General features: G+C 37.2%; 1 protein-coding gene across 10 annotated transcripts in view; it reads right to left on the reverse strand.

Annotated features, from left to right (window-relative positions):
- Window positions 1-12,500: 12,500 nt before the first annotated feature.
- EPS8 (EGFR pathway substrate 8, signaling adaptor) overlaps window positions 12,501-26,352 on the reverse strand; it is a 246,132-nt gene continuing 232,280 nt past the window's right edge. For all 10 annotated transcript variants that reach the window (XM_081309605.1, XM_081309610.1, XM_081309611.1 and 7 more), the window contains 4 exons: window positions 23,733-23,955; window positions 16,036-16,216; window positions 14,964-15,093; window positions 12,501-13,682 (listed from right to left, as the gene is read on the reverse strand). In XM_081309605.1, coding sequence (XP_081165731.1) covers window positions 13,569-13,682; window positions 14,964-15,093; window positions 16,036-16,216; window positions 23,733-23,955 — 648 coding nt within the window. In that variant the 3' untranslated portion in view covers window positions 12,501-13,568. The remainder of the gene's footprint in view (window positions 13,683-14,963; window positions 15,094-16,035; window positions 16,217-23,732; window positions 23,956-26,352) is intronic.

A 26,352-nucleotide genomic window follows, 5' to 3' on the forward strand; every position in this document is an offset into this window, starting at 1 on the left:
CTGAGTTGCTCAAGGCCTTACTAAATTTGAACTTGCAACCCTCCTATCTCAGCCTCCCAAGCCACTGGGATTACAGGTGTGTGCCACTGTGCCTGGCTTAACCTGTCAATTTGAGAAATGGTACTGTGTGTGTGTGTGTGTGTGTGTGTGTGTGTGTGTGTGTGTTGCTAGGGATTAAACACAGGAGTTTATGCATGCTAGGCAAGCAATTTACTGAGCTACATCCTCAGTCTGAGAAATAGTAACTTTCTAATCCTCTAAGAAAAGCGTCTCATCCCAGGCACTGAGGAAGAGACTTGTGACTAAGGTGGATTTGACAAGGTCCCACATTCAAGGATTTCACGTTCTAATGTTCTGGTATGGGAAGTCAGAAGTGAAAATAACGGCCACGAGGTGTTACAGATACTGTGATAGAAACACATCAAACATCCAAGGAAGGTCTGGGAGCCAGGGAGGAGGACATTGGTGGTATAGTAGTGAGCATGCTGCTGCCTTCTAATGCAAGCCCAAGGGAAAGACAGGTGATTTTTTTTTTTTTTTTTGGTGGAGAGGATGGGGGTCAGAAAAGAATATACTGTCACATTAAACCACACTCATGACATACATTCATTCCTACATTCAGCAGACATTCTTAAAATTCCCACTATATATCACTCACTCGGGTCCAGATAGTTGACCAATCATCCAACCCTGCCTCTGTACCTTTACTTCTTGGTAAAAGTGATAATTTCTTTCTAGGACTCCATAGATGGCTCCAGCTCAGAGATCACTCAGAAGAATCCAGTGGATGCACTGTTAATACATATGTAAGACAGCTCATGAGAACTACATTTTCCAGAGCTTTGCAGTTCAGTTGGAGCCATGTGACTGAGTTCTAACCAATGAGATGGGAGCTTTCTGGCCCAAGAACCATGAAAATCGCCAGAAACATCCCTCTCTTCTTCTCTTTCTCCCTACCCCACGCATCCACTTTGACAGACATGATAGTACCAAAAAATGGAAGGATCCTGGGTCCTTGAATGAGGAATACCTTCCTTTCTTGGCTCATGATGTTATCAGGGAGGAGCTCTCTACCTGTGGTCACTGGTAGTCTGGTGTTTTCCGAGTAGTCAACCTGCCCTTCATTTATGTGGCAGCACAAGGATATAGTCTTAATAATTATGTTTCTTCTCAGCCAAAATGGGAGTTTTTCAGGACAGTGGTGTATGACTTCCCAATAAAATTCTCATAAGATAGGTTAAAGATGACATAGTTTAATACAAGGTTAACCCACAATGCAAAACAAGGGCTCAGGGAAAGGCCACAGAAGCAATGAGGGTGCTGTCAATAACTTTTTAATGGAAATAAATACATTCTTCCCCAGAAATGGTTTTCCTCCAAATTAGATGTCTCCTAATCTTGTTTTTGGTTTGTTTGGTTTTGTTTTTGTTTGTTTACTTTTTTTTTAATTGCTTTCCAAATCCTGTAACAAGGCCATTGCTTAGGAAACCTACTATAAAAATGTTAAGCTTTACATGCATCTATTGGTTCTGAATCAGAGGACTCTATTCCTACTAACAATGGGCCTCAGAGTAGTTTCACACCAATAAAAGCCAAACACACAGGGAGCCCTGAGGCTTGGCATATGGGGCAACACCAGGCAATCCAGTGGCTTGCACTGTGTCTGTCCTGGTGAGCTCCAGGGTTGTTGATTGAAGTTCAAAGCCAGCTGACATAAAATGGAAGAACATCAAACAATCCAAAGGGCTCTTTAAACTAGGAAAATTTATGAGCAACTACTAACTTCACTATAAATACAAAACAGATTTGTCTTGGAAGGAATCCTTCATGTCCTAAGCAAAACTGTATCACATTGTCCCTTAGCCAGCAAACATGAGAAGCAGTAACAGAATAGGGCCAGCAGTACAGCAGAGCAGAGCAGTTTAGAACAGGAAACTGTGAATGGAAAGAGACTGGAGCTAAAACCCTGTTCCCAACTGTGACTTCACTGTGTAATCTATGAAATGAAACAGTGTTGGTACTTTTCTCAGAGCATCTTAGTTCAGGCTACTGTAACAAAGTACTATAGAGTTGGTGGCTTAAAAAGCAGAAATTCATTTCTCATAATTCTGGAAGCTGGAAATTCAAGATCAGGGTGCCTACCTGATTGGCATGCTGACGGCTCTCCTCTGGCTTCCAGTCTGCTAACTTCTCACTTTATCTTCACATGGCAGAAAGAGTGAGAGAGCTGCTGGGGTCCCTTTGATAAAAACATTAATCCTATTCACAAGGGCAATTAATTCCCGAAGTCCCACCTCCTAATATCATCACAATTGGGGTTAGGATTTTAACATACAAATTTTAGGAGGACACATTCAGTCCATTGAACAGGGCTTCAAAAAGGTAAATAGCATGTTTAAAAAAACAGTACCTGGAATAACTTAGTATATTATATGACCACCCAGTACATGCCAATCTCCCATGGTCTCCAATGCCCATCCTGGAGTTCTTTGATAAGTTTAATAAGAGCATCTGAAACTGGTACCTAAGCCAGGCTGACTCAGTTTCCCCAGGGTAACACCTAAACTCCCTTCCCTTGACCCCTATACTCAGAGTCACAGACCTCGAAATATAAATATGTTGTAGACATGTGGTACCAAAGCAGGAGCTGCTCCTCCAGATGAGAATCCTGGATTGCCAGGCCTGGCTTTGAATTTCATTCTTTAGCAGCAAATGCATGAGCAATGTGTGTGTTTTATGTCCAATGTATGCAACCCACATGGGAGGGGTTCCTTACAAAGCAATGCTGGGGCAGGGTTCACAGTGAAGATATCACAGTTCTGAAGACAATCTGTGCAGGTTCACTGTACCCAAACTGTGTCTAAAAATCTCACTACTTCTAAGAGGAGGAAGCTGATTTGTATAAACCTTAATGTGCAATCATGCCTTTACTCAGAGTCACAGACCTGTGACTGTGTCGAGTTAAGAACAGAGGCTGGGAGGAAGAGGCACCACATGGTGAACGTCACTTAATCCCTCTGTGAACCAGTTTCCTTGTTTGTTAATGGGAGTAACAAGCACTTCCTCCACAGGGTTCTGTTGAGGATTAAATGTAAAGCCCTTGGCATGGTGCCTGGTGGTTTGGCGATGCTGAGTGGCATAATTAAAAAAGTATGGTTAGAGTCACAGAGCTCTGCACTATGATGCTTAGAAGCCAGGTGACCTTCAGAAGCCAGAGGTCACCTACTATATCTGAGCCTGTGTTCACACATACACACACACACACACACAAACACACACACAATATTTGCTTTTTGGAGTTGTGTTAAATCTAAGAATTGGTTGTGTAAAGCACTAGCCAAGGGTCTGGCAGAATAAGCATTGAATAAATTCTATATGATTCTTTAAATCCATGAGTCTCTCTCTTTCTCTCAGCACATTTAGACCACCAAACCATCCTACTCCTTCCAGCACCAAGACATGCACAGGGTGAGTGTGCCTCTTGTGTTTCTCCATTCCCCGTGGGCACACTTACTCTGAGCACTCTGGTCCGGTTGGTTTGCTCCCTCCAACAGCAGTAATAACCCTCCACGCTAAATGCTGCTACACTTGGAGTTGACAGCCCCATAAGAGGCGGAGGACTTATATGCACATAAAATGTCCCCAAGTGGTACAGGAAACTCCAGTTGGACAAATGCTAAAAGAACTGGGATGCCTTACATCTAAATTCTGCCCTAGAATAAGACTGGTTTTGTAGATGAGGAAATAAACCCCTTTCTTTTGCCATTTTCCTAAGGTAAAATATGTCCACATTTATTGACTACAATAAGAGCTTGCTACAAGATATCAATGCTCCAACCGGCTCACCTTGCAAAGGGCAGTACTTTTTGAGACAGAAAACAGCCTATGGCAGTTGGCTGAGTCTGGGGCCCAATAACTCTGCTGCTTCTATTCATTTATGTGAAGTAAATCAGTCCTTTACCACCTGCCCCCTAGAAGACAGAGGGGACCCTCTCCCCATAGTCACTTGCACTAAATGTGTACATATTGCCAGTTCTGGTCTGGCTATTCCAGGGACGCTAAGATTGGTTAATTTTGGCCCTGATTTATTAGTATCTTAAATAATTTCTACTTCAAAACATTAATGTGGAACTAAAAGAGGATTCCAAAAATAAATATTCCTATCTAAACAATAAGAGGGTGTCCAGCTACCTGAAATTCCCCCAAGATGTAAAAGACTGTTGAGACTAAGAGCTATATTTCCAGGTCTGACTGTTGCCAGGGAACAATAAGCACATAGTCAGCCTTCACGATTCCCTGTAAGGGTCTTCAGGGAGGAGGGAACTTATGGGATCAGCAATTTCCAAAAGAGAATGTCTCCTTTTCAGCTTCATCCAGAGAAACTGATTCTACCTGTGGTATGAATACAGTGGTATGCTACATAAAATTCCATTTAAAAAATATACCATTTTTGCTTAAATATTTTTTAAACACTGACCTATGCTATCTGGGAGAAAAGAAGATTTGCATGATATTTAGAAATCCAAGAAAACTGACTCCAAATTTAGTTGTTCCCAAGTGACCTTTTTTACAAACCACTTATCTGAGTCTTTAATTTCCTCATTTGTAAACTGAGGATATATATTAAATTAGCAACATACACGAATTCAACTAATTTCCCTTAAGGATAAATGGGAGGGCAGAAAGCCTTAGCATATGAGTAGCTCAAGGTAAGAAACTATAAAATAGGACACACTGAAATACCCATAGATTTTTATTTCTCACGCATATGAGTGTGTCTGAACATTTGTGTGCACGTACATGTGCAATATGGATTATACCCAGATTTTCCATAGATCAAAAAATCTATCTGTTCACTTTTTGGAGATAATAGGAATGACCAAAGCTTAGGAAATTGTTTTCCACTCCAAAGCCATCTGAGAAAGAAAAGATTGTTTCAAGCCTTTTCTACCCAAGACAGCCCAGAAAAGGTTCAGGTATTGGGCCAAGTGACTGCGGATGCATTCAGGAAGGAAAGAGCCCATGGGATCAGCCTGAACAGGACCATCTGGGCCTGGCAGAAGTCCTGGTGCATTGCCCGCCTCCTCCCAGCACCCATCTAAAGGCAATGTGCCTCAGGCTGTTTAGGAGCATCAGCTGTTCAAATGTCTCAATATACACAGAAATCCAGCACGAGGACCTCAAATCTCAGAGCTCTTGATAGCCACATCTTCCCCAATTTAGCTCATCATCTGATTGCATAGTTATTTCTGTTTATCTTATCAGAACTTGGCTATGTGAAATAAATCAGTCCTTTACCACCTGCCCCCTAGAAGCTAGAGGGGACCCTCTTCCCATAGTCACTTTTTTTTTTTCCATTTTGAACCTTTCTTTCACAAATGTGATGAGAAAAACCTGGACATTTAGATATTACAAGATAAGCTTTTCCTAAGCATGCCCACTGCCTGTGCCCCCCAAACTGAGGACTTCCCATAAAACTAAGCTCAGAGCCCTGTGTTTTTTCCTGTCTTCGACTCTGAGGATGGAAAGATCAAAGAAGTAAATAAAGAAGGTTGTGAAGTGATGTGGGAACAGGTCTTGAACATGTAAGAGAAGAGAAGGGACTGGGGAACCAAGAGATTGAAAAGAGAAGGGGTGAGAGAAAAAAAGAGACACAGGTTTAAAATGGAATTCCTGTGGGGGACCCAGAACTGAATACAAACCCTTCTCTGGGCATCTCCTCCAACCACAGCTTTATGAGCATTTTGTTTGGTTTGTTTTAAATAAGGAAAAGACTATCCACGAGAAAGACTGTTTTCCCTTTTCAATTCATCCCAAGGGGGCATTTATATAACCCTACAAAGATCTTTCATGCTGATATTAACTTAAAGGTGTATCCTTTGGGAAAAACTAAATGTCACAAACATAAAATTACAGTCTCACAAATCAGTACTGCTAGTTTTAGAATATAATTTTCCCCCAGGAGATCAATGAGATAAGCTGCAGGGATAAATTGTAAAGCAGTTCTTTAGATTGTATATTTTTTGAATACCTCATTCTTAAAGTAGATATTAAGTGTTTACTAAATCAACATTGTCTTATGCTGAGAAAAAAAGCCTTCACATAAACTCTTTTATTGAATTTCTACAGTTCTCTAATATTGTTCCAGTTTCCTTATGCAAGCATTGAGAAACAGGTGAGAAAACCCAACCTAGTGATATTTCTACCCAACCCTCAGTATAGCCCCTATACATTTAATTTTAAAAATAAATCTTAAAATTTCCTATAATTTTCTTAGAGAAAAATATGAAAAAAGGAGTTTTTTAAGTAATTAGAGGACCTCTCACATTAGTTTCCCATGACCTAGTGCCTATTAAAAAAGAAGGAAAAGAGATAAAATTCTATCGACTACTTTTTATAAGCAGACCAAGATCACAATATTTAGAGTAAGAAACTCACTGGCTCTGCCCAGGGATATTCCCCAACTTCAGTGCAGCAAGCTAAGACCCAAGCAGAGCAAGTTAGTTCCAATGAGCTGAGGAGGCAAAGATCAGAGTTCAGGATTCTAGAAGCAGCTGAAATTTCTAAGGAAGGGGTACCAGAATGGAGGGATTGGGCAAAAAGTGGTTGCAGAAATTGGTGAGTCTACCGTGAATTCTTGACACAGGGAAACATAGCTCAGAGTTTATCAGAGAGTGTCTGCTTCAGGATTAAGAATATAATAGAGCTGTCAGAAGCCACTGTGTTGGAGGACACTGCGGTCCAATCCAGAAAGAAAGAGGAGACTTATTTGGCACCTTTTAATAACCTGGGAATCTAGCTGAGATGTCAAGTATCCTGGGCATCATCTAAAGCAAAACCCCAAGAAAGGTCACACCTTAGAACTCAGGAGCCCACTGTAGAGTAAAAATGATTCAAGTACAAACAAAGCCTAAAGTCAAGCCTGACAAGATTTGCAGAGGAAAGAGAGTGTTTAGATCAAGTCCCAATAAGTTAGAGGATCATGAAAAAAAAAAAAGTTTTCCATGCTCCAGTCTAACAAAGCACAAATAGCCTAAACAAGACCAAGGTGATCAACCAGCATGAAACCCACCCACTGGAACAGGACTAAACACACACCAAGGTAGATAAAATATTCCAGAGCATCTGAAGCATGTCTTTTACAATGTCAAGAATAAAAATTATGACTAATTCACAGAAACAAAAAAATAGGACCCATATGGGATGGTGATAGGAAACAATCAACAAAAAACTGAGCATGGAAGGCCCCAAAATTGGACTTAGCAGAAGTCTGCAAAGTTGTTTTTATGTGTCATAGAAATAAAATAAAGTGCATTTAAAGAAGTAAAGGAAATAGTATTTTAATGAATGAGCAGATAGAAAACCTCAGCAAAGTAATGGAAGCTATAGAAAAGAACTAAGTGCAAATTCTTGAAATGATGAAATAATTGAGTCAAAACTTCTATGGATTGTCTTAAAAGAAAATTGAAAAACAGAAGATTACAGGAAAAAAAAGAATAGTGGGAATGACTTTTTAAATTAATGGAAATTCAAGGATTTTGAAGCTAATAAGTTGCTTAATATATAGGTAAGAGGAGAATAAGGTAAGGAAAGGAAAGAGAATGGAGAAGAAAAAATAATAGAAAGAACAAGGTCTTCAATGATGGGAAGATATTGACTTTAGATCCACAAAGTCAATGAACCTGCAAATGGGATAAATACAAAGTAAATATTCATCTGTCAACTCTATTCATCATATTCATCTGTCAACTCTATAATAAAATTATTGAAAATGAAAGATACAGAAAAGAATCTTGAAAAATAGGGGAAAACATGAATGGTGGCTGAGTTGTCATAAGGAACAATGGAAGCCAGAAATCAATGGAATGACATTTCTAAAGTGTAGAATGGTAAGTGGTAACCTAGAAATTTATAAACAGTGGAAACATACTTTAAAAGCAAAATAAAACTGTACTCCCAATTTTGACCAAGGAGAAGTCAAAGGGACTAAATTTATTCTCCAACCTGAAATAATAAAATAAAATATATTCAAGAGTTTTCAAGATATTTGGACACTACACAATGAATGACAGTGATTGCTGAAAGATGGAAAACACATGAGATTATCTCTACAATTGCTTCAGCTTTCTTCCTGAAACACATTTCTTATGAGGAATGTAACAGACTTGCAGTGTTGAGATGATAAAGCTTACAGTATGAGAAGGTCAAGAAAACTAAAGTTCACAGACTGCGGTGAAGAGCAAAGATCTGCATCAGGTCCCCATGGAGTTTTCAAATGAGTATTCATCAGTGTATGATATGAGAAAAGTGTGAAATGCCAAGAAAGGATCCACCTGAAAAATACCATATTTTCTTTTTATATAATTATTAAATCTCAGAGACCAAACATGACTAGTAATAGTACTTATTCCTAGCAGCCAGATTGGAAAACATTCTAAATTTTTATTGGCACACATCGTTGTACATATTGATGGGATTTATTGTTATATATCCATGCATGCATACAATATAACAATATAATTTGGCCAATATCATTCCTCAACACTTCTCCCCTCCCTCCCTGTCTTCTACCCTTGGTCCCTTTCCTCTACTGATCTCTCTTTGATTTTTAGGAGATCCACACCCACCTTTGTTTTCCTCTTTCCTCTCCAGCTTCAACATATGAGAGAAAACATACAGTCCTTAACTTTCTTCTGAGTTTGACTTATTTCACTTAATGTGATCCTCTGTAGTTCCATTCATTTTCCTGCAAATTATTTCACTTAATGTGATCCTCTGTAGTTCCATTCATTTTCCTGCAAATGCTATAATTTCATTTTTCTTTATGGTTGAATAAAATGCCATTGTGTATATATACCATATTTTCTTTTTATATATAGATTTTTACTTGCATGTGGACACCTTTATTTTATTTATTTTTAAGTGGTGCTAAGGATCAAACCCAGTGCCTCACACATGCTAGGCAAGTGCTCTACCACTGAGCCACAACCCCAGGCCCCATATTTTCTTTATCTAGTCATCCATTGATGGAAACCTTGGCTGGTTCCATAATTTGGCTATTGTGAATTGTTCCACTCTAAACATGGGCATGCATATATCACTGTAGTATGATGATTTTATTCTTCAGGGTAAATACTGAGAAATGGTATAGATGGGTCATAAAATGGTTTCACGCCTAGTCTTTTGAGGAGACTCCATACTGATTTCCATAGTGATTGTACTAATTTACAGACCCACCAATAGTGTTTATTATTAAACATTTATTATTATAGCATTTATTATTATTTATATTCTTAAGGACTGCCATTATGATGGGTATGAGATGAAATCTCAGTGTACTATTGATTTGCACTTCCCCAATTGCCAGTGATGATGAATACTTTTTCATGTATTTATTGGCCAATTGTATTTCTTCTTTTGACAAGTGTCTACTTACTTTCCCATTTATTAATTGGGTTATTTTTTAGCATAAAGATTTTTGAGGTCTCATATATTCTAGATATTAATCCTCTGTCAGAAGAGGAGATAGCAAAGATTTACTCCCATTCTGTGGTTTCTCTTCAAACTCGCAATTCCTTTATTATACAGAAGCCTTTTAATTTGATGCTGTCCAATTTATTAATTCTTGGCATCATCATTTCCTGAACTTTAAGGGTGCTATAGAGAAAGTCATTGCCTATGTCTAAAAGCTGGAGTGTTGAGCCTACATTTTCTTCTAGGAGTTTCATGGTTTCTGATCTAATTCTGAGGTCTTTAATCCATTTTGAGTTGCTTTTTGTGCAGGATGAGAGATAAGGGTCTAGTTTCAATCTTCTACATATGGATAACCAGTTCTTGTTGCTATAGCTCTGAAGTATAATTTGAAGTAATGTATTGTGATGCCTCCCAGCATTGCTTTTTTGACTGAAAATTGCTTTGGCTATTCTGTGTCTTTTATTCTTTCAAATAAATTTTAGGACTATATTTTCTAGTTCTGTGAAGAATTGATGACTAATATTTTAACTATATTTGTATGGCTGATAAAGTTGAAGGAATATTGAGCAAATTAAGTAGAGACCTGGAAGATTTTTTATATATACATTATTTACAGACAGAAACTATAATATCTGAGATGAAAAATTACAATGGAAGTAATAAAATCAGATTAGAAGTTGCAGGGAATAAAAAGATTAGTGAACTGAAAAAGGTTTGTGAATAGAAACTGTCCGGAATGAAACACAGAACGGGGAACAACTGGATAAAAAATTAATAGCATCATTGAGCCTGGGAACTTCATATGTCCTACAATATACAAAATTCTAGTCTCCTGAAGAGAAGCAGCAGGAAGAACAGGAAAAAAAAAAGATAATGGCTGATTATTTTCCAAATGTAGTAAACACTATAATCTCGCAGTTCCAAGAAACCAAGAACAAGCAGAAAATGACATAACGGCATACCATAATCAAATGGTTGAAAATCAGCCTGCTGATATTTACTTTGGCACCAACAGTTGTTGTCAGCATGGGTGATTTGGTTTTTACTCCCACATTTTGGGTTCCAACAGCATGATTACCCCTCAGAGATAGCCAGCATCAACCGGCCAGAATTCCCTCCTCACAGGTTTCTCTGAGCTGCACAGGGAGGCTCTTCTCCATGCTCCTGAGATACCAGCACCTACCACACAGCGCCTCCTCTTCATGGATCCAAGTTTAAGCTTCTTCTCATGCCTCCCTTCTTCTAAATGCTGGTAAAAATAACCCCTTCCCTTTGCTCCCAATCCCTAGGAGTGGGATCTGCTTCTTATTTAAGCCTTCTGTGATATCTCTATGTTCTGTTTTTACCTATTTAAACAATTCTTCATATTAAATGCCCTGTTACATATTTTCAAATTACAAAGGATGATTGTATCACATTAGAAAAAGTCATAAACTTCTTAATTGTTGTTGTATGGAACTTCAAACACACATAGAAGAGTAGGTACAGAGGCCAAGCAGCCAGAAGTCGGAATGAGTTGGAACTGAGTTATTCTCTCAGCTTCAAATCCATACCTTTATTATCATCTTCATGATTTGGGGCTTTACCAGGTGAATGCCTGATGTTCTGCTCAAAGAATACGCTACAGGGAGAGAGAAGGCAGGAAGGGGAACAAGGGACTTCTCATTCCTGTTTTAATTCCTCTTTTTTACCAACATCACCCTCACATTAGGTCTTCACTCAATAAGTGGCAAATGATTTTCAGCAGAAGTAGTTGGTTCAGGCTTCCAGTTTGTCTTTCCCCCTGCTCCAGAAATAGCTTCAATAGAGAGCCAAGCAGAAGCCTGGTGGTATGCTCTCCTCAGAAGTCCACATCCTGAATCATGGCTTTCCTAAACTATTTCCTCAATGTGGGAATTCTTTTGAATTCCTGAGGCAAGAGCATTTATGCTGTGCCTCCTTTCAGGTTTTTGATGTTTTAGGTTTTTTTTATTTTGTTTTGTTTTGTTTGCTTTTTGCCAGCTTTGTGGGCTCTTTACCCAAACTTTTCAAGTACTGGTGATCAAATTCCTCAGATGTCTAGATAAAAACTATACAGTGCCTCTCCCCCAAACTTTCAAATTCCATCAATCTCTCCTCTTTGTCCCCACAACTCTAAGTGAGGTAACTGCTTCCTGTAAGTATTACCTCTTTGATGCACTCCTTTGGTATTTTATAACATAAAGGCATACGTTGCACCAATTATTTTACTGTCAAGTATGTTACTTTTCACTCAAGTTATCCTAATATTTTAATCTTATTATCTTCTGTCTTCATGTTTTCAGATAATTTCTTTTTTTTTTTTAAAGAGAGAGTGAGAGAGGAGAGAGAGAGAGAGAGAATTTTTAATATTTATTTTTTAGTTCTCGGCAGACACAACATCTTTGTTGGTATGTGGTGCTGAGGATCGAACCCGGGCCGCACGCATGCCAGGCGAGCGCGCTACCGCTTGAGCCACATCCCCAGCCCTCAGATAATTTCAATAAGCCTAAGGTATTTCTTAAGCGGTGCTTAAGAAATGTAAAAGGCCTGAACTAATTTTACTTTGTCATCCTCATGTTTGCTCTACTTACTATAAGGGTCAGTAGGATAGAGAGGCAAAGATGGGAGATGAAAGACCCCCCACGTCCTTCATGTCCTGGGGAAGTCCAGCCTCTAAGAAGCTATAGCTTCTCATTTATAAAAATACAACTCACAGGGTTATTGTAGATATTGAGTGAAGAATTTACGTGGACGCATTTATCAATTGTAAGAACAGTGTAAATAAATTTTCACCACTGTTACCAAATGTGACTAGATGGTAAAAGGTAAAGATGATGGGTAAAAGAGGTGAAAGAGGAGAAACAATGGAAGAAAATATTCTGGAGCAATTTATACCCACTCAGAAATTGACTAGAACTTAGTTGTTGGTTTTCAAGTGACCAGTACTTTTTCCCATTCCATTCTATCTTATTCTCAGTCTACAGAGCAAAGATCATTTTTGCCAGTAAGACAGAAGCCATTTGTTAACATACAGCAAATACTGTTTATTGTAGACTTTCCAGCTGACTCATGTGAAAAAGGCACTATGAAAAATTAATGAATCTAGATAATCTCTCTAAATGAATTTATGTTAAAATATACAACATTCTTACATAACATCTGCTTTATATATGTGAAATAATATAACATTTAATGACAAAAATCGTGTTTCCAAAAATAACATTTGTTGAAGGTTAGGTATCTTTTCTTTATCTAGAATCTTTCATAAGATTAAAGTATGTGTAAATTATATGTTTCTTATCACCAGAAAAACTTGACACAGACAATCACATGAAATGGCCCCAATATCCTTGAACTACTTATATCAATATTCATAACTGAGGCCTTCATTAGGCAAAATACTGTAATGCACACCAATGCAGGCTACTTCCTGTGATAGATTTTGAATGTATATGACCTCTTTCCACTTGTGCTTTCTTATATATAAGAACACAGTATACATAATAAGCAGAATATAAACTAAATCAAAATACAAGCTATGCAAGGAATTGCAATCAACAGAGCCATGACAAATAAAATGTTTTGAGAATGCTCCAGAGGTTGTTATTTGCATGTCTGAGGGCTGACTATACAGTTCATTTGATGCTTTAATTTTTAAACAGTTGGCATTAAGAACTTAAAATAAATCTAAATATTCTATCATTAAGCATGTCAGAGGAGAGACCCAAGAATGCAGAGGCCAGCCTCAGTGAGCTACACCATGCCTGACACCACATGTACAAAAAAATGAATTGTTTAGATTTTGAATCACGGACAATAAATTCCTACTTATACAATAAGATGGGGTGAAATAATTAATTGTTAAAGTAGGAAAAATATTCCCAAAGGTAAAAAAAAAATCAGTCTAAAATGTGTCAGTTTTAATAAAAATAATGGGCCCAAAAGCAATTCCTCTGCTTACTCAGGTATTATTTTTTATGGCAATAAATTATGTATACCAAGAAAAACAGATCTGACATTCCCTTCAAGGCTTCTTAAAACAAAGCATGTTGTAGTAATGCCAAGAAAGATGGAGTTTAAAAACAAACAACAAATTAGTGACTGCTTCCTTCATCAAAAGATTCCACTCCCGAATCACTAGCAGCAGCACTGATCTTTTCCTGTCGTCTTCGCATGATTTCTTGCAACTCAGAGCTGCCATTGCTATCCTGAAAAACAAACATGGTTCAGACAAGATGGTTACTGGTTTGTCTCAGCTGTGGGGCGTGTAACAAAGCACCTCAGGGTGAAAGTCAACTGTGGTTTCTTGTAGTGTTTCTTCAGGAAAACTAAAGGCTTCCCTGCACATAGGTGAAGCTTCTGGAGCCCACCAATATCACATTAACACTGCCTGTCGATGGAATTCTGTCCCCATGTTTCATTTCAACATGGTAGAGAAGGACCAATAGTGCACATCAAGTGCTCTGACTCTGGGGGGTGGGAGGGAGGGGAGGAGATATGTGTATAATAAGTACAATAACAGGGTAAATTATCAAAGAACCCTTTCTGAGTCAAACAAGACACGGTTGCATCTTCCTTTAAGGAGAGATTATTGTTGTTGTTATTGTAGTACTGGAAACTGAACTGAGGGTAGCTTTACCACTGAGCTATATCCCCAGTCCTTTTTATTTTTGGAGACAGCGTCTTGCTAAGTTGCTGAAATTGGCCTCAAATTTGGATCCTCCTGCCTTAGCCTCCCGAGGTGCTAGGATTACAGGTATGTACCACTGTGCCCAGCTCCTCTGGATTTTAAAACAGGCCAGAGTGGGCCCAGAACACACCAAGTGTAAGAGCTATGAGATGTAACCATTGGAAACCAGTACCTTTACATAGCCTATTTTAAGTAGAGGAGGATATGAGAATCTTAAGTAAATCCAGTCTAGAAAACATGTACTCTCCTTTCATACAGACAACTATGACTAAATAATTACTACTCAGGGCTCACTGTTTTCAATGATCTCTAGTTAATATTCTACCCCAATTATTTAGAAGTAAAATCAGGTTTAAGACACATAGCTAGTGTTTTAAGACTTTATAACCTACTAAGACCTCCAAACTAAATATTAAGAACAGGCAAAAGAGTTCTGGCCTCTTAAAGCATTTATGAACTCAGATGTGATTTTTTTTTTATTTTGGCAAAAATTAAAATTTCTATAGCAGTAGTTAATGCAATAAAACGAGATTATGCTTTTTGTTCAATATCCAAAAGTATATGCTCAAGCTTTGTTATGTGAATATTGATAATAAACTAATCTGCTTAAAAATGGTCATTGATGATCTCCTGTAAAATTTACAAAAGCTGAATCAAATTTAACTCAGCTTTGTAAGAAAGGAAAATTGGCCAATGTGGACCAGGATAGTTGTTTCCAGAGCTTTCAATTTGCAGTCCATACTCTTGACTAATGCCAGGAAAAAAAAAAAAAAAACACTTTTGAGTTGTCAAGTCTTACCTCTAATGCAGCTTTTTGTACAGTGATTTGGCTAAAGACTCTGGCCCCTTCAGGGCACACTGTTCTCAGTTCATCTTTGTTGAGAGAGAAAAGTTGCGCACCATTTAATACTCCAAGACTATTGACGGTCCTGAAATACAAAAATTTTAAAATCAGAGCATTAAAAATATTGCCTAGATAGAAATAAGAGACAAAATTTTCTGTTTCTGCTAGTAATGTTTTCGTAAGGGTTTCATACATGGAAACTCTTACGAAATGTCACTTTAGTGCTTGCTTAAAGGCAATGACAAGGGACTTTCATGATCAAGACCCAGAGGCTATACAAGATGACCGATTGTGAAACATCAAAAAGGAGCCAATTGGGTTTAGTTTTACTATTGTTTAACATAAATTCCTTAAAATTGGGTGTTTCATAGCAGGAATAGACAGCTTTCAAGTTATGAGGCAACTGACTAACCATTATTGCACCTTTCAGTTGTGCTGAATGAGTTTATAAAATGTCAGGCTTCTTAGAACATGTATTATTCAAAGATTTCATTGTATCAAATAGACATAAAAGGTCTATAGACTTTTAGATTTTTAGATACAAAGGACCTTTATTATGGGCTTAACTAAAAGAAAAGCACTATTAAGATTTTAATTGATGACAGGTAGTCAACTGCTTTATTATTTTCCTGAGACACTATACCCTGCAGAAGGAGAAAACCTATGCTACATGTCATGTCTACATGATCTGAGGAGTTTCCTTAAGATCACAGTCCTACCCTAGTGTAACTTGATGAGAGAGAAAGAGAGCTACTACCAGAGTTCCCAGGGGCTGACAGCTGTGTAAGGGACCAATGATGAACAGATTCTACCAACAAGAAAAAGGTAGCATCAACTCATAGTTATTTCTACTGTGTCTCCCATGTTTTTTTCCTTTTTAGCTATGTATAGTCACTTCCTGAGTATGGAACAAAGAATACAGTCTGGGCTTTTATATTTTTTAGCCATTTGTGAAATGTAAATGACTCAATTGAAAATAAAGCATGCTTCACACAAAGAACTACAAAGGATCCAGAGACAGACTTACACAGGGTTAAACCCTTTTGACTGTAACCATGTCTTCACCTCCTCGGGTGTGGAATCATAGGTGATGTTGACAACGGGCACATTCTGCCGTGGCACGTGGAACTTCTTCTGAGCAGCACTGCGACCAATGGTCAGCCTGTGGATGAGCTCATCCTGTACTTCCTCCATCTGAGACTTCCTTCCTAGACACCAATAGGAAGCAGGGTATGTTTGAAAATCCCTTATATTATGTCCCTCTTTCTAGACCTCAATCCCAATGATCCTTTGACCCCAATAGGTTCAAAATCTAGGGCTCCGACCATCTTCCCAGTATAAGCTCAATTACCAAAATAACTCCTTGGCTCCTCTCCTCTCTTCATTGTACTCATCTGGTAAAGCCTCAGCCCCAGTGAATCCACCATCCTGCATACTCTAGGCCTGCACAGCTGTCAAATGGTCCCATGTTAAATTCACCACTATTACAGTGGTGACCCTGAAGGATCTGCTCAAATCCCTAACAGTGACAGTACACTTCCTTAGAGTTTCTCAATTAGGGACAGTTTCAATGCCAGGGACATTCGGCAATGCCTAGAAATATTTTTGGTTGTCACAGCCGAGGGTAGTAAAGAGGGAAGGCTGCCACAGCCACACAGTGGCTGGAGGCCTGCAATATGCAAAACATCCTCCAGGGCATAAGCCAGCCTCCCACCACAGAGCCCAGGTTGAGAAACCTCACCTAGACCACATATAGCTACACACTGACCCAATTATTAATATCTGACCCAATTATTTAATAACTTCTACTTTCTCTGTAAACATCCAGCTCTATTCCCTAATCCTCACCCTCAAAATCTCACATCCTAATTTCTTTTGCGGAGGGTGGGGGGCTGTGGAGACACCAGGGATTGAACTCAGGGGCACTCAGACACTGAGCCATATCCTCAGCCCTATTTTGTATTTTATTTTATTTAGAGATAGGGTCTCACTGAGTTGCTTAGCGCCTCACTTTTGCTGAGGCTGGCTTTGAACTCAAGATCCTCTTGCCTCAGCCTCCCAAGCTGCTGGAATTACAGGCATGCGCCACCATACCTGGCTCACATCCTAATTTCTGAATGAAATAATGGAGTTAGAAGAGAACATCCACATGCTCCCCTAGTGGTTCTTCTTCCTCCCCACATACCTTTGCCCATTATATTACAGATGAACTGTGTCCATGCTCCAAGGCCAGCCCATCTATGTACACCAGGCACCAAATTCTCTGCCTATTCAAATACTTTGGCATCAATTTCCCCCTTTACTAAATCATCAGCTCATTTAAATATACAATTTACCTATTATTTCTCTTACCTTTAGATAAGTCTTTACTAGGTCACCTCCCAACTGCCATCTGTTTCTCTGCTCCCTTGTAAGCAAAATTCCACGAAGCATCACCTCCTTTAGCTGAATCCATTCCTATTTTTCCATTTTCTTAGATTCATTGCAATTCAATTCCTCTCTCTACTACACTTTGTTAAACTCGTGGCCAATTCCTTCCTAGCCATAATCTCATTTAACCTGTCAGCAAAGTTTGAAGTCAGAGATTCCTCCTTGAAACACTTTCATCTTGGGGTCTCCAGGACTCCACACTCTCTTGATTTTCCTCCTGCCTTCCTGGTAACTCCTTTCCAGTATCTTCCTCTGAATGGTCTCATCTCTGAAACTTAGTAATGTTAAAGTACACCAGGAAAAAAACAGTGCACCTCTTCTCTGTCTATACATACTCCATCAATGATCACTGTGCCTCATCTCATTTAAAGGCTGATGACTACCAAACTATTGCTCCAGTTGTTAGGGTTTAAATATGAGCCTCCACCAAAGCTCATTTGTCAGACAATGCAAGGACTTTCAGAGGTGAAATAACTGTTATGAGAGCCTTAATCTAATCAATGAATTAATCCACGGATATGGATTAATTAGGTGCTAACTGTAGACAGGTAGGGTATGGCTGGCAGTATGTCACTGGGGGAGTGCCTTTGAGGTTCATATTTTGTCCCTGGTGAGCAGAGCATTCTCTCTTTGCTTTATGTTTTCCATTTCCTGAGCTACCTTCCTCCCTCACACTCTTCTGCCATGATCTTCTGTAAGACCTCTGACATTGAGAACACCAAATAAATTTTTCCTTCTCTAAAATTGTTCTTGTCAGTTCTTTTTGCCATGGTAGTGAAAAAGCTGACTAAAACACCAGTCCTAACTACTACTCAGAAGTCTAGATTCACATGTTAACTTGCCTACTTAATATATTCATTGGATATCTATTAACTCTCTGAAATATACCTCAAATATAACTTTTCATACCTAAATTCTTAATTTTCTTCCTGAAGTTTTCTTTTACTAAGATTCTGGACTTTTTTAGACTTCCCAGCTTAGTGAATTCTATCTTTCCAGTTTCTCTAGTTAAAAATACCATGGAACTACACTACACCTAATCCATCCTAAATTCTGCCTATTAGAATCAAGTCTAATCTACTCCATTCCCTGATCCTCATCCTCATGATCTCACTTAATGGTAGGAATATCCTGTTAGTACCACCATCAAAATATATTCTAAATCCAGAGCTGGGGTTGTGGCTCAGTGGTAGAGCACTTGCCTCGCACATGTGAGGTACTGGGTTCGATCCTCAGCACCACATATAAATAAATAAAATAAAGGTCCATCAACAACTAAAAAGAATTAAACACACACACACACACACACACACACACACACTTAAAATCCAGTGATGGAGACGTACCTTAGTGGTAGAACACTTGTCTAGCATGTGTAAGGCCCTGGGTTCAATTTCTAGTATTGCCAAAATAAAAATAATTGTATCTATCTAGATAGACAAGAAATATGGATAATCTCCCAAATCCAAATAATTTTCCTGAACCCCCTACTCTAGTTCTCAATGGCTTCCCTGGTGCTTTCAAATTTAAAGGCCATTCCAGCCTCCTTAGCCTGAAATGTTGTCCCCTAAATATCCAGAGGGTTCCTCCTTCTTCTCCTTCAGATATCCCCTGAGCTATTTAAACTATAGTCACTCCCTCCCCCAACAGCATTCTCCATTTACAGAGCTTATATTATTCTCCAAACTAACACTCTAATATTCTCTTGATATGTCACTGTATATCTATCTCCTTTCATTAAAATGCAAGCCTGAGGACAAAAAGAGATTTTCCCTGTTTTGTTTAATTCTATATCCCCAGTACTTGGGAAATGTAGTGATTCCATAAATGCTTACTGAACAAATTAATGAAGGAGGCATTCTCCTGAATTTTTCACTGTGAGAGACCTTGCAAATCATCATATACAAACCCCTTAAATAACCAGATGAAAACATGGAGGCCAAACAGAGAAATGATCTGTCTAAGTCACATTGTTAATTAGAAATAGAATTTAGCTAGAACTACATGTTCTGACTTTCAGCTCAGACCTGTTTTATGGTCTGAGTTATTGAGACTACCTTTGATTACTTTCACTACTGTCCTTCTTCCCCAGCCATTTATGCTTCTGGGGAAGATGCATGGTTGAACTACCACTTTGAGGAAGCCAGGGAAAAAAGCAAGTATAAGAATGTGAATCTGGAATATGTATACGGGGTAAAAATGGGAATTCATAATCTGCTTGAATCAAATGTATGAAATATGATATGTCAAGAGCTTTGTAATGTTTTGAACAACTAATAATAAAAAAATAATAATAAAAAGAATGTGAATAATGTGTTTGCATGTGCATTTTTAAAGTGTGTGTATACATACATCAGTACCATTAAGTTATATGTATATTGTTTTCAAGAATTAAAAACAATATCTGTATATTGTTTTCAAAATGTTAAAAACAAAATTACTGATACAGTAATCCAATTATGATCTGCTCCCTCAGGGAGATTTTTGTGACCATTATTACATTGTTGTTCTACACCTTTTTCTTTTCTTTTCAGGTAAAATGTTTTAGAAAGTGTTTGGTATCCCTGTAAAATAAGGGAAAAGTGTGAAATAATCACATAGCATTATTTCAGTCTAATTTTTTAATACCTTGAGTATTTAGAAAACCTTTTTTAGAAGTCAAAAGAAGAAGAAAAGAGGGAGGGAAGAGACAAAAAGAAAAAAAGGAAGAAGTACAAGTGAGAAAAAAATATTGATTATTGCAATTAAGTATCACATGACCTGCATTTCATTAGGTGATTCTTAAATTACTACATTATACAGCGTATGAGTCTGTCTCAAAGGAATTTTTAAAAAGTATCACCACACCAAAGGATTTATTTTCTCACACACTGACTTAGCCACCACACCGAGGATCACCAATCTGTGGCATAGTCTCTTCCAGGAAATACAAAAAGCCTCTTTCTAACATGCTCCTGACTTTTGGTTTCCATTTTCAATGTTCAAAAACACAACAAATCAGACTAACTTCACACCTCTTTCTAAAATAACAGTTCTGATTACAACAGATTAAACTCAAATAGAAGGACTAACATTTCAAAGGAAATGGAAGAAACGCAAAGCACTATGGTGTTAGTATCTTCAATAGTGATAAGTGTAGAATCTTTGTGGATTCTGCGATAAACCAATTTAAACAGCTTATGACACATGGCTCCCAGCAGCTACTCTAAATAGGTAACACACAGTCACACAGCAGCAAAGGGGATCTTAACTGTGGCCATTTGTTATATTTTAAAAATAGGCATGATGGTTCTTGTCCACCATGGCTATTCGTTAACATTTTTATGGGTATTCACTTTCTAGTTCCTCCTATTTTATTTTTATGAGAGGTTTAGGCAAAAAACAGAGAATGTACATAGCATAAATGGGCATTTTTGAGACAAATCTGGCTCTCCAATATACACACAACTAAACATGTCTGTTTGATTCTAAATGATTGTTACCAAGTTCTAACATTCATTGAGAGAAAAAAATGTCCTTGAAGGAGTGCTATTAAGAAATAAATAAGTTTTATAAAAAATTACTTTTGTTTAATGTTAAACTATACCTTTGAGATATTTTTAAAAAGAACTTCACAAAAGTAATTACAAATTTTATTATTTTAAGGAAATAAGTGTATTATTAATTTGGGGAGAGATGTTTATATTTTATATGTCAATGTCATCCTTTTACTTAAGAAAAACAGACTTGAAAATGATGAGTTACAATTATCAAGAGAGTTCTCTATCTTTAAAGTATTCTAACTATGCCTCTTTCCCATTAGGTTATTCTTAGCTTCTTAGAGTTGGACAAAGAACAAACTGTTCCAATCCACATACTGTTCCAAATGGGGACTGGATGCTTATGAACTATGACCATAGGCCTGGAAAAAAAAGAGGACCACGGTGTCAAAGATTATTGTGCTGACCTAACAAAGGAGGGAAATGTCACAAACTTGTGGGAAGAATGAAGAAAGGAACAGTCATTTCCTTAAGAGGAAAGTTTTCCTTAGGGAAATCAATAAAATATTTATAGAACTTTCTCATCTCGAGGCCAAGGCTGTAGCTCCGTGGTAGTGCACCTGCCTGGCATGTGTGAGGCACTGGGTTCGATTCTCAGCACTGCATATAAATAAATAAATGAAAATAATAAAGATCTAAAATAATATAAAATAATAAAGCAACTAAAAAATATTTAAAAAAAACAAGAACTTTTTCATCTTAAAATTATTAGTGTCTTTGTAAAAACCATCTTTTTGAAAAATCCACATGTAGCACATTATATTTTATTATGGTTATTCACACTTACACATAGTCATACACATAGTCATTTTTGCTGAACAGAAAGAGCTAAATGCTTTTTTAAAATTTCATTTTTCCTTTAGTTTTCTGGTAAGGTCAAGATATGAATAAGAAGGTATTTAAATCAGCTACACTCTGGGAGAGAAAGTAATGTATAAAAGTAGGCCTGTGCTTAATTTCCAGAAGTTAAATAGTATTAGTTTTAGTTCTTTTTAAAATTGTTTCTATCAAGAATGATCACAATGGAGCCGGACACAGTGTGCATGCCTGTAATCCTAGGAACTCGTCAGGCTGAGGCTGACGGATTACATATTTGAAGCCAGCCTCACTCAGTAACTTAATGAGGCCCTGCCTCAAAAAAAAAAAAAAAAAAAAAAAAAAAAGGTGGAGGCATGAAGCTGGGGATGTGGCTCAGAGATTAAGCACCCCTGAATTCAATCCCCAGTATAAAAAAAAATCATAACAAAATAGATATGGCTAAAACTTACTAAATGAAAAAACAGTAGGGTGAAAAGGATTTGAGATTTTAGTTTTTAATATGAATCAGGTGTCTGATCTCAGCAATAAAGTTAATATTTGAATATGTGTGTCTAGAAGTCAGAAATGAGATCTGGTTTGAAGAATAAGCTGGGAATTGTTCTTTTTCCACAACATAAAGTATTCAAAAAAATGGAAACAGATTGAACATTTATAGTAAAAGTATATTTATATATTCATATGGAGAAAAGAATACAAAACCTTCAGAGTCCTAAATTGACAGAACTAGATATATCCATTTTCACACACACACTCACATGCACACACTCATCTTTCTATATGAAATGTCTTCCTGGCCTCTAGTTTTCCAAGAGTAGTATATGACAAGTATAGGTAAAGCAAAGTAATATTACAATTCTTTAAAAACAATTTGGATAAAAAATATTTTAAAAAAGAAAAAATGGTATACTACAAAGTAAAATAAAAACTACCTAAGATTTACCTCAGTTTTCAAAACTTCCTGTTCTTTCCAATACTAACAAAGATAATTAAAAGTTGGCCAGATTGTCTTTTGTGTCTTTTTTGTCAGTTTGTTTAAATTGGTTTTCATAGAAACCATTCTATAAAAAAATCAAATTTACATTTATGAAAATATGAACCAAACCTGCTGTCTAAATTACATGAAATCTGAATTTGAAGGGTATGTTTGAGATAATTTTTGGCAGACAATTATAGTAAGCTATTGAGATTGTGCATTTGAGAATAACAGATATGAGAAGCAGAAAGAGAAAAACAATGACAGCAGAATATATCTACCAACTACTTATAATATATCACATGGTGGTCAAATCAACCAGACTTTCAGCCTCAGCACGGGTGATATTTTGGACCAAGTAATCCTGTTGAATGCAGCTGTCCTGTGCATTACAGAATGCTGCTAAACATCTCTGGCCTGTGCTCACTGATGTCAGTAAACATGCCCCAGATGATATCAAATGTTCCCAGGGGAAGGGAGGGAAAGGTAAAGTCACCTCTGGCTGAGAAGCACTGGTCTAAACACTGAACATGCATTATCATTGAATTTGCACACTCATTCTATGAAAGCAGACACCATTATTTTTGTCCCCACTGTTCAGACACTAAAATACAAAGAGGATTATTCAATTGTTGAAGGTCACAGGGCCAGTAAGTGATGCTTTGGTATAAAAATTCTAGTATATGGAACTCCTGAGCAAGCATTCAACTGCTACAACATTGGAATATGTGTAGAAATACTTACAGGAGGAGAGAATGGAGGGAACTTCCTGCTAATCAGAGTTTTTAAACAACAAGAAACGAGGTGAAAAATCTCCTTAATCTATGAAGACCATGCAAGTATAAAGGAGTACAGTTCATATTTAATAATATCTAGTAACAACAGAATCAAGAATAAACAATATTTTACTTAACAGTGCTTTTAATTCACAGAAGAAACTTTTTTGCCTCCCTGGAAACTTACGGTCCACGGGCAGTTGTTTGTGTCTCTGGCTGTCCCGCACAATGCTACCACCACTGTCACTGGAGCTGCTGTTCTGACGTGTTACATTTGCTGGGACCTTTGACACAGGAACAGGTGCTGGTACAGAAGGTGGAAGGGGGACAGGAACAGGAGCTGGCGTTGGAGGAGGTGATGGGGCAGAAGGAGTATCAGCTGGTCTTGGACCATACTCCATCCTTTGTTTCTATAAAATGACAAATAATTAACTTGAAATTTTTGAAAAGTACCTATATTTAGGAAATAAATTATACATTGACAGGACATCATTTGCTATTTATTTTAAGCTTATTTGCAAGTCTATAATAATTTTGCATATGTGTATGCATACATAAACACACTTCTGATACTATATAGTGAATAATAATTAAAAATAATCTTTTAAACATTCTACATATTTGTTCAAGGTCACCATGTAAGTGTAACAAGTAGCAATGATACACCAAGAGCAAATAGTATTATAATAATAAATGTCAAGAAAACTAAATTTGGTCTTGGACTCATATAAGACCAGGGTAGATCAAATGACTTCTGGTTTTACAGAAAATAATTACTAGTGATTTCAATGGCACTGGAAGTCAATGTCAATAGCATTAAGCATCACTTGCTCCTTATTTTAAATATATACTATAAGTAATTTATTAAGGAGAGGAGCAATGTTCTCCTAAGGACTATGCTCTAAAATAAATAATTTTTAAAACATTCATCTCAATTATTTCAAGATATAACACTTTCTGCCACAATCTCCATGCTAATTTATTAAAATCAGAAATTTTCCTTGTTAAAATGGGTATGTTGTAGGGTGGATGGTGTGAGGATACAGACATGGTCTTCAGGGCTGGGGTGCAGCTCAGAGGTAAGTTCTTGCCTAGGATACTCAAGGTCAAGGGTTTGATCCACAGCACCACACACACAAAATATATATTTCCAAACTATATTGTTATATTGTGTGCATGTATGACTATTTGACAATAAATTTCACCATTATGTACAACTACAATGTACCAACAAGAAATACTGAGGGAGAAAAAAGTTATGGTCTTTGGTTAATGTGGATGACTGCAACTCACAAACTATAAAAAAAAAAAAGGTATGTGAGGATTTGTATTTAAAAAGGCAGTGTGATTAAAAATAAACAATGCTTCTCAATAATTTTTAAACCATAAATATTGGCTATTATAAAACAGTATATATATTCCTCACTAAAAAACACAACAGTTAAAACTTTAAATCTAAACAAAATACTTTTAACTAATAAATAACTGCACTTGTAAGAGGCTCCAAATTCTCAAAAGGCACATCTTCTTTTTAGAATCAAAGAGAGTGATGCCTTGTAATTGAGGTATGATTTAAATGCTGCGGTGGTACAATTTAATCATCCTAAAGTTTAGGATTAATACATAAAATGCAATAAGACCTTTTGGCAATCTGGTCCTTTGATTAGAACAGTATTTATTTCTACATTTTAAATTGGCCCAAATATAAGGTAACATTGATTTCAAGTGATTCCTCCTCCCCAACTTCCACAGAAATAAAAAACAAACACACACACCACATTTCAAAATTAAAATTACTCAGAAAAAACATGCTGGCCTTCATCATGACTGCCTTCACAGCAAATGAACAGCACCTGTGGAACTGCACGGGGAGGAGCCTGCGTTCTCCTGAGCCATCTCTTAAAAGCCAACACTTGCCAACCAACAGGGTGGGGAAGGTGGGAAGGGAGTAAAGCAAGGATGGAAGCAGAACTGAAAGAGGCCATTATAATGCTGCCAAGTACTGGGGGAGTCAGAGGGCAGGGAGGACACAGGCAGCAAGGGAAGAAGAAAAAGCAAAGAGGGGCAAGATTCTGCCATGAAGTTAGATGGGACAGAAACAGATTGCTAATTCCCCCAGCATTCAAGACCTGAAGCATTTCTAATATAGAAATAATATATTAGAATGCATTATTATTAATACTACTATACTCCACAAAATATTCTTCCTATATTTGGGCCAATAATATATTTAAAGCAACCAAAATACCGCAAACATCACCAAAACTCAATACTTAGCACACACCAAAGTCACCCCAAAATATATTCAATGTTCCCTTGACCAGAATATTCTTTGCATGTAATTTCATAAAGGGTTAATGAATTCTCACATTAATGTTTCAAAAGTGTCAGAGTTTATTGTTTATAAAGCTTAAATAAACCAAAAAGCGATAGTTCTGCATTGCACGATATGATTCATATTTTCTGCTTTCATAAAAAACAAGAACAGCCAGTGTTTTGCTATCCATCAAATAATGCTATGAGAAACTGAATACACTGTATGTTATTGACACAATCAAGCCTAAAGACAGGCTCACCAAATGTTCTGTGCCTCACGTCATTATCTGTCACTGCTATATAACACAACTTTATTGGTATGATCTAACAGAACAAGAGATTTTTTAAAAAATAAAACCAATATAAAAATATCCAAGCCCATGTGAAAATTTTTCATGATTTATATCATATTTACTTGCATATTTTCCTTTTTCTCCTCCTGCCTCATGCTTACAACTTCTGACATGAAAAACAAGAAAAAGTGTCTTCCT

This window comes from Spermophilus citellus, assembly GCF_964194105.1.
Source record: "Spermophilus citellus genome assembly, chromosome: 10".
NCBI classification, from domain to species: Eukaryota; Metazoa; Chordata; class Mammalia; order Rodentia; family Sciuridae; genus Spermophilus; species Spermophilus citellus.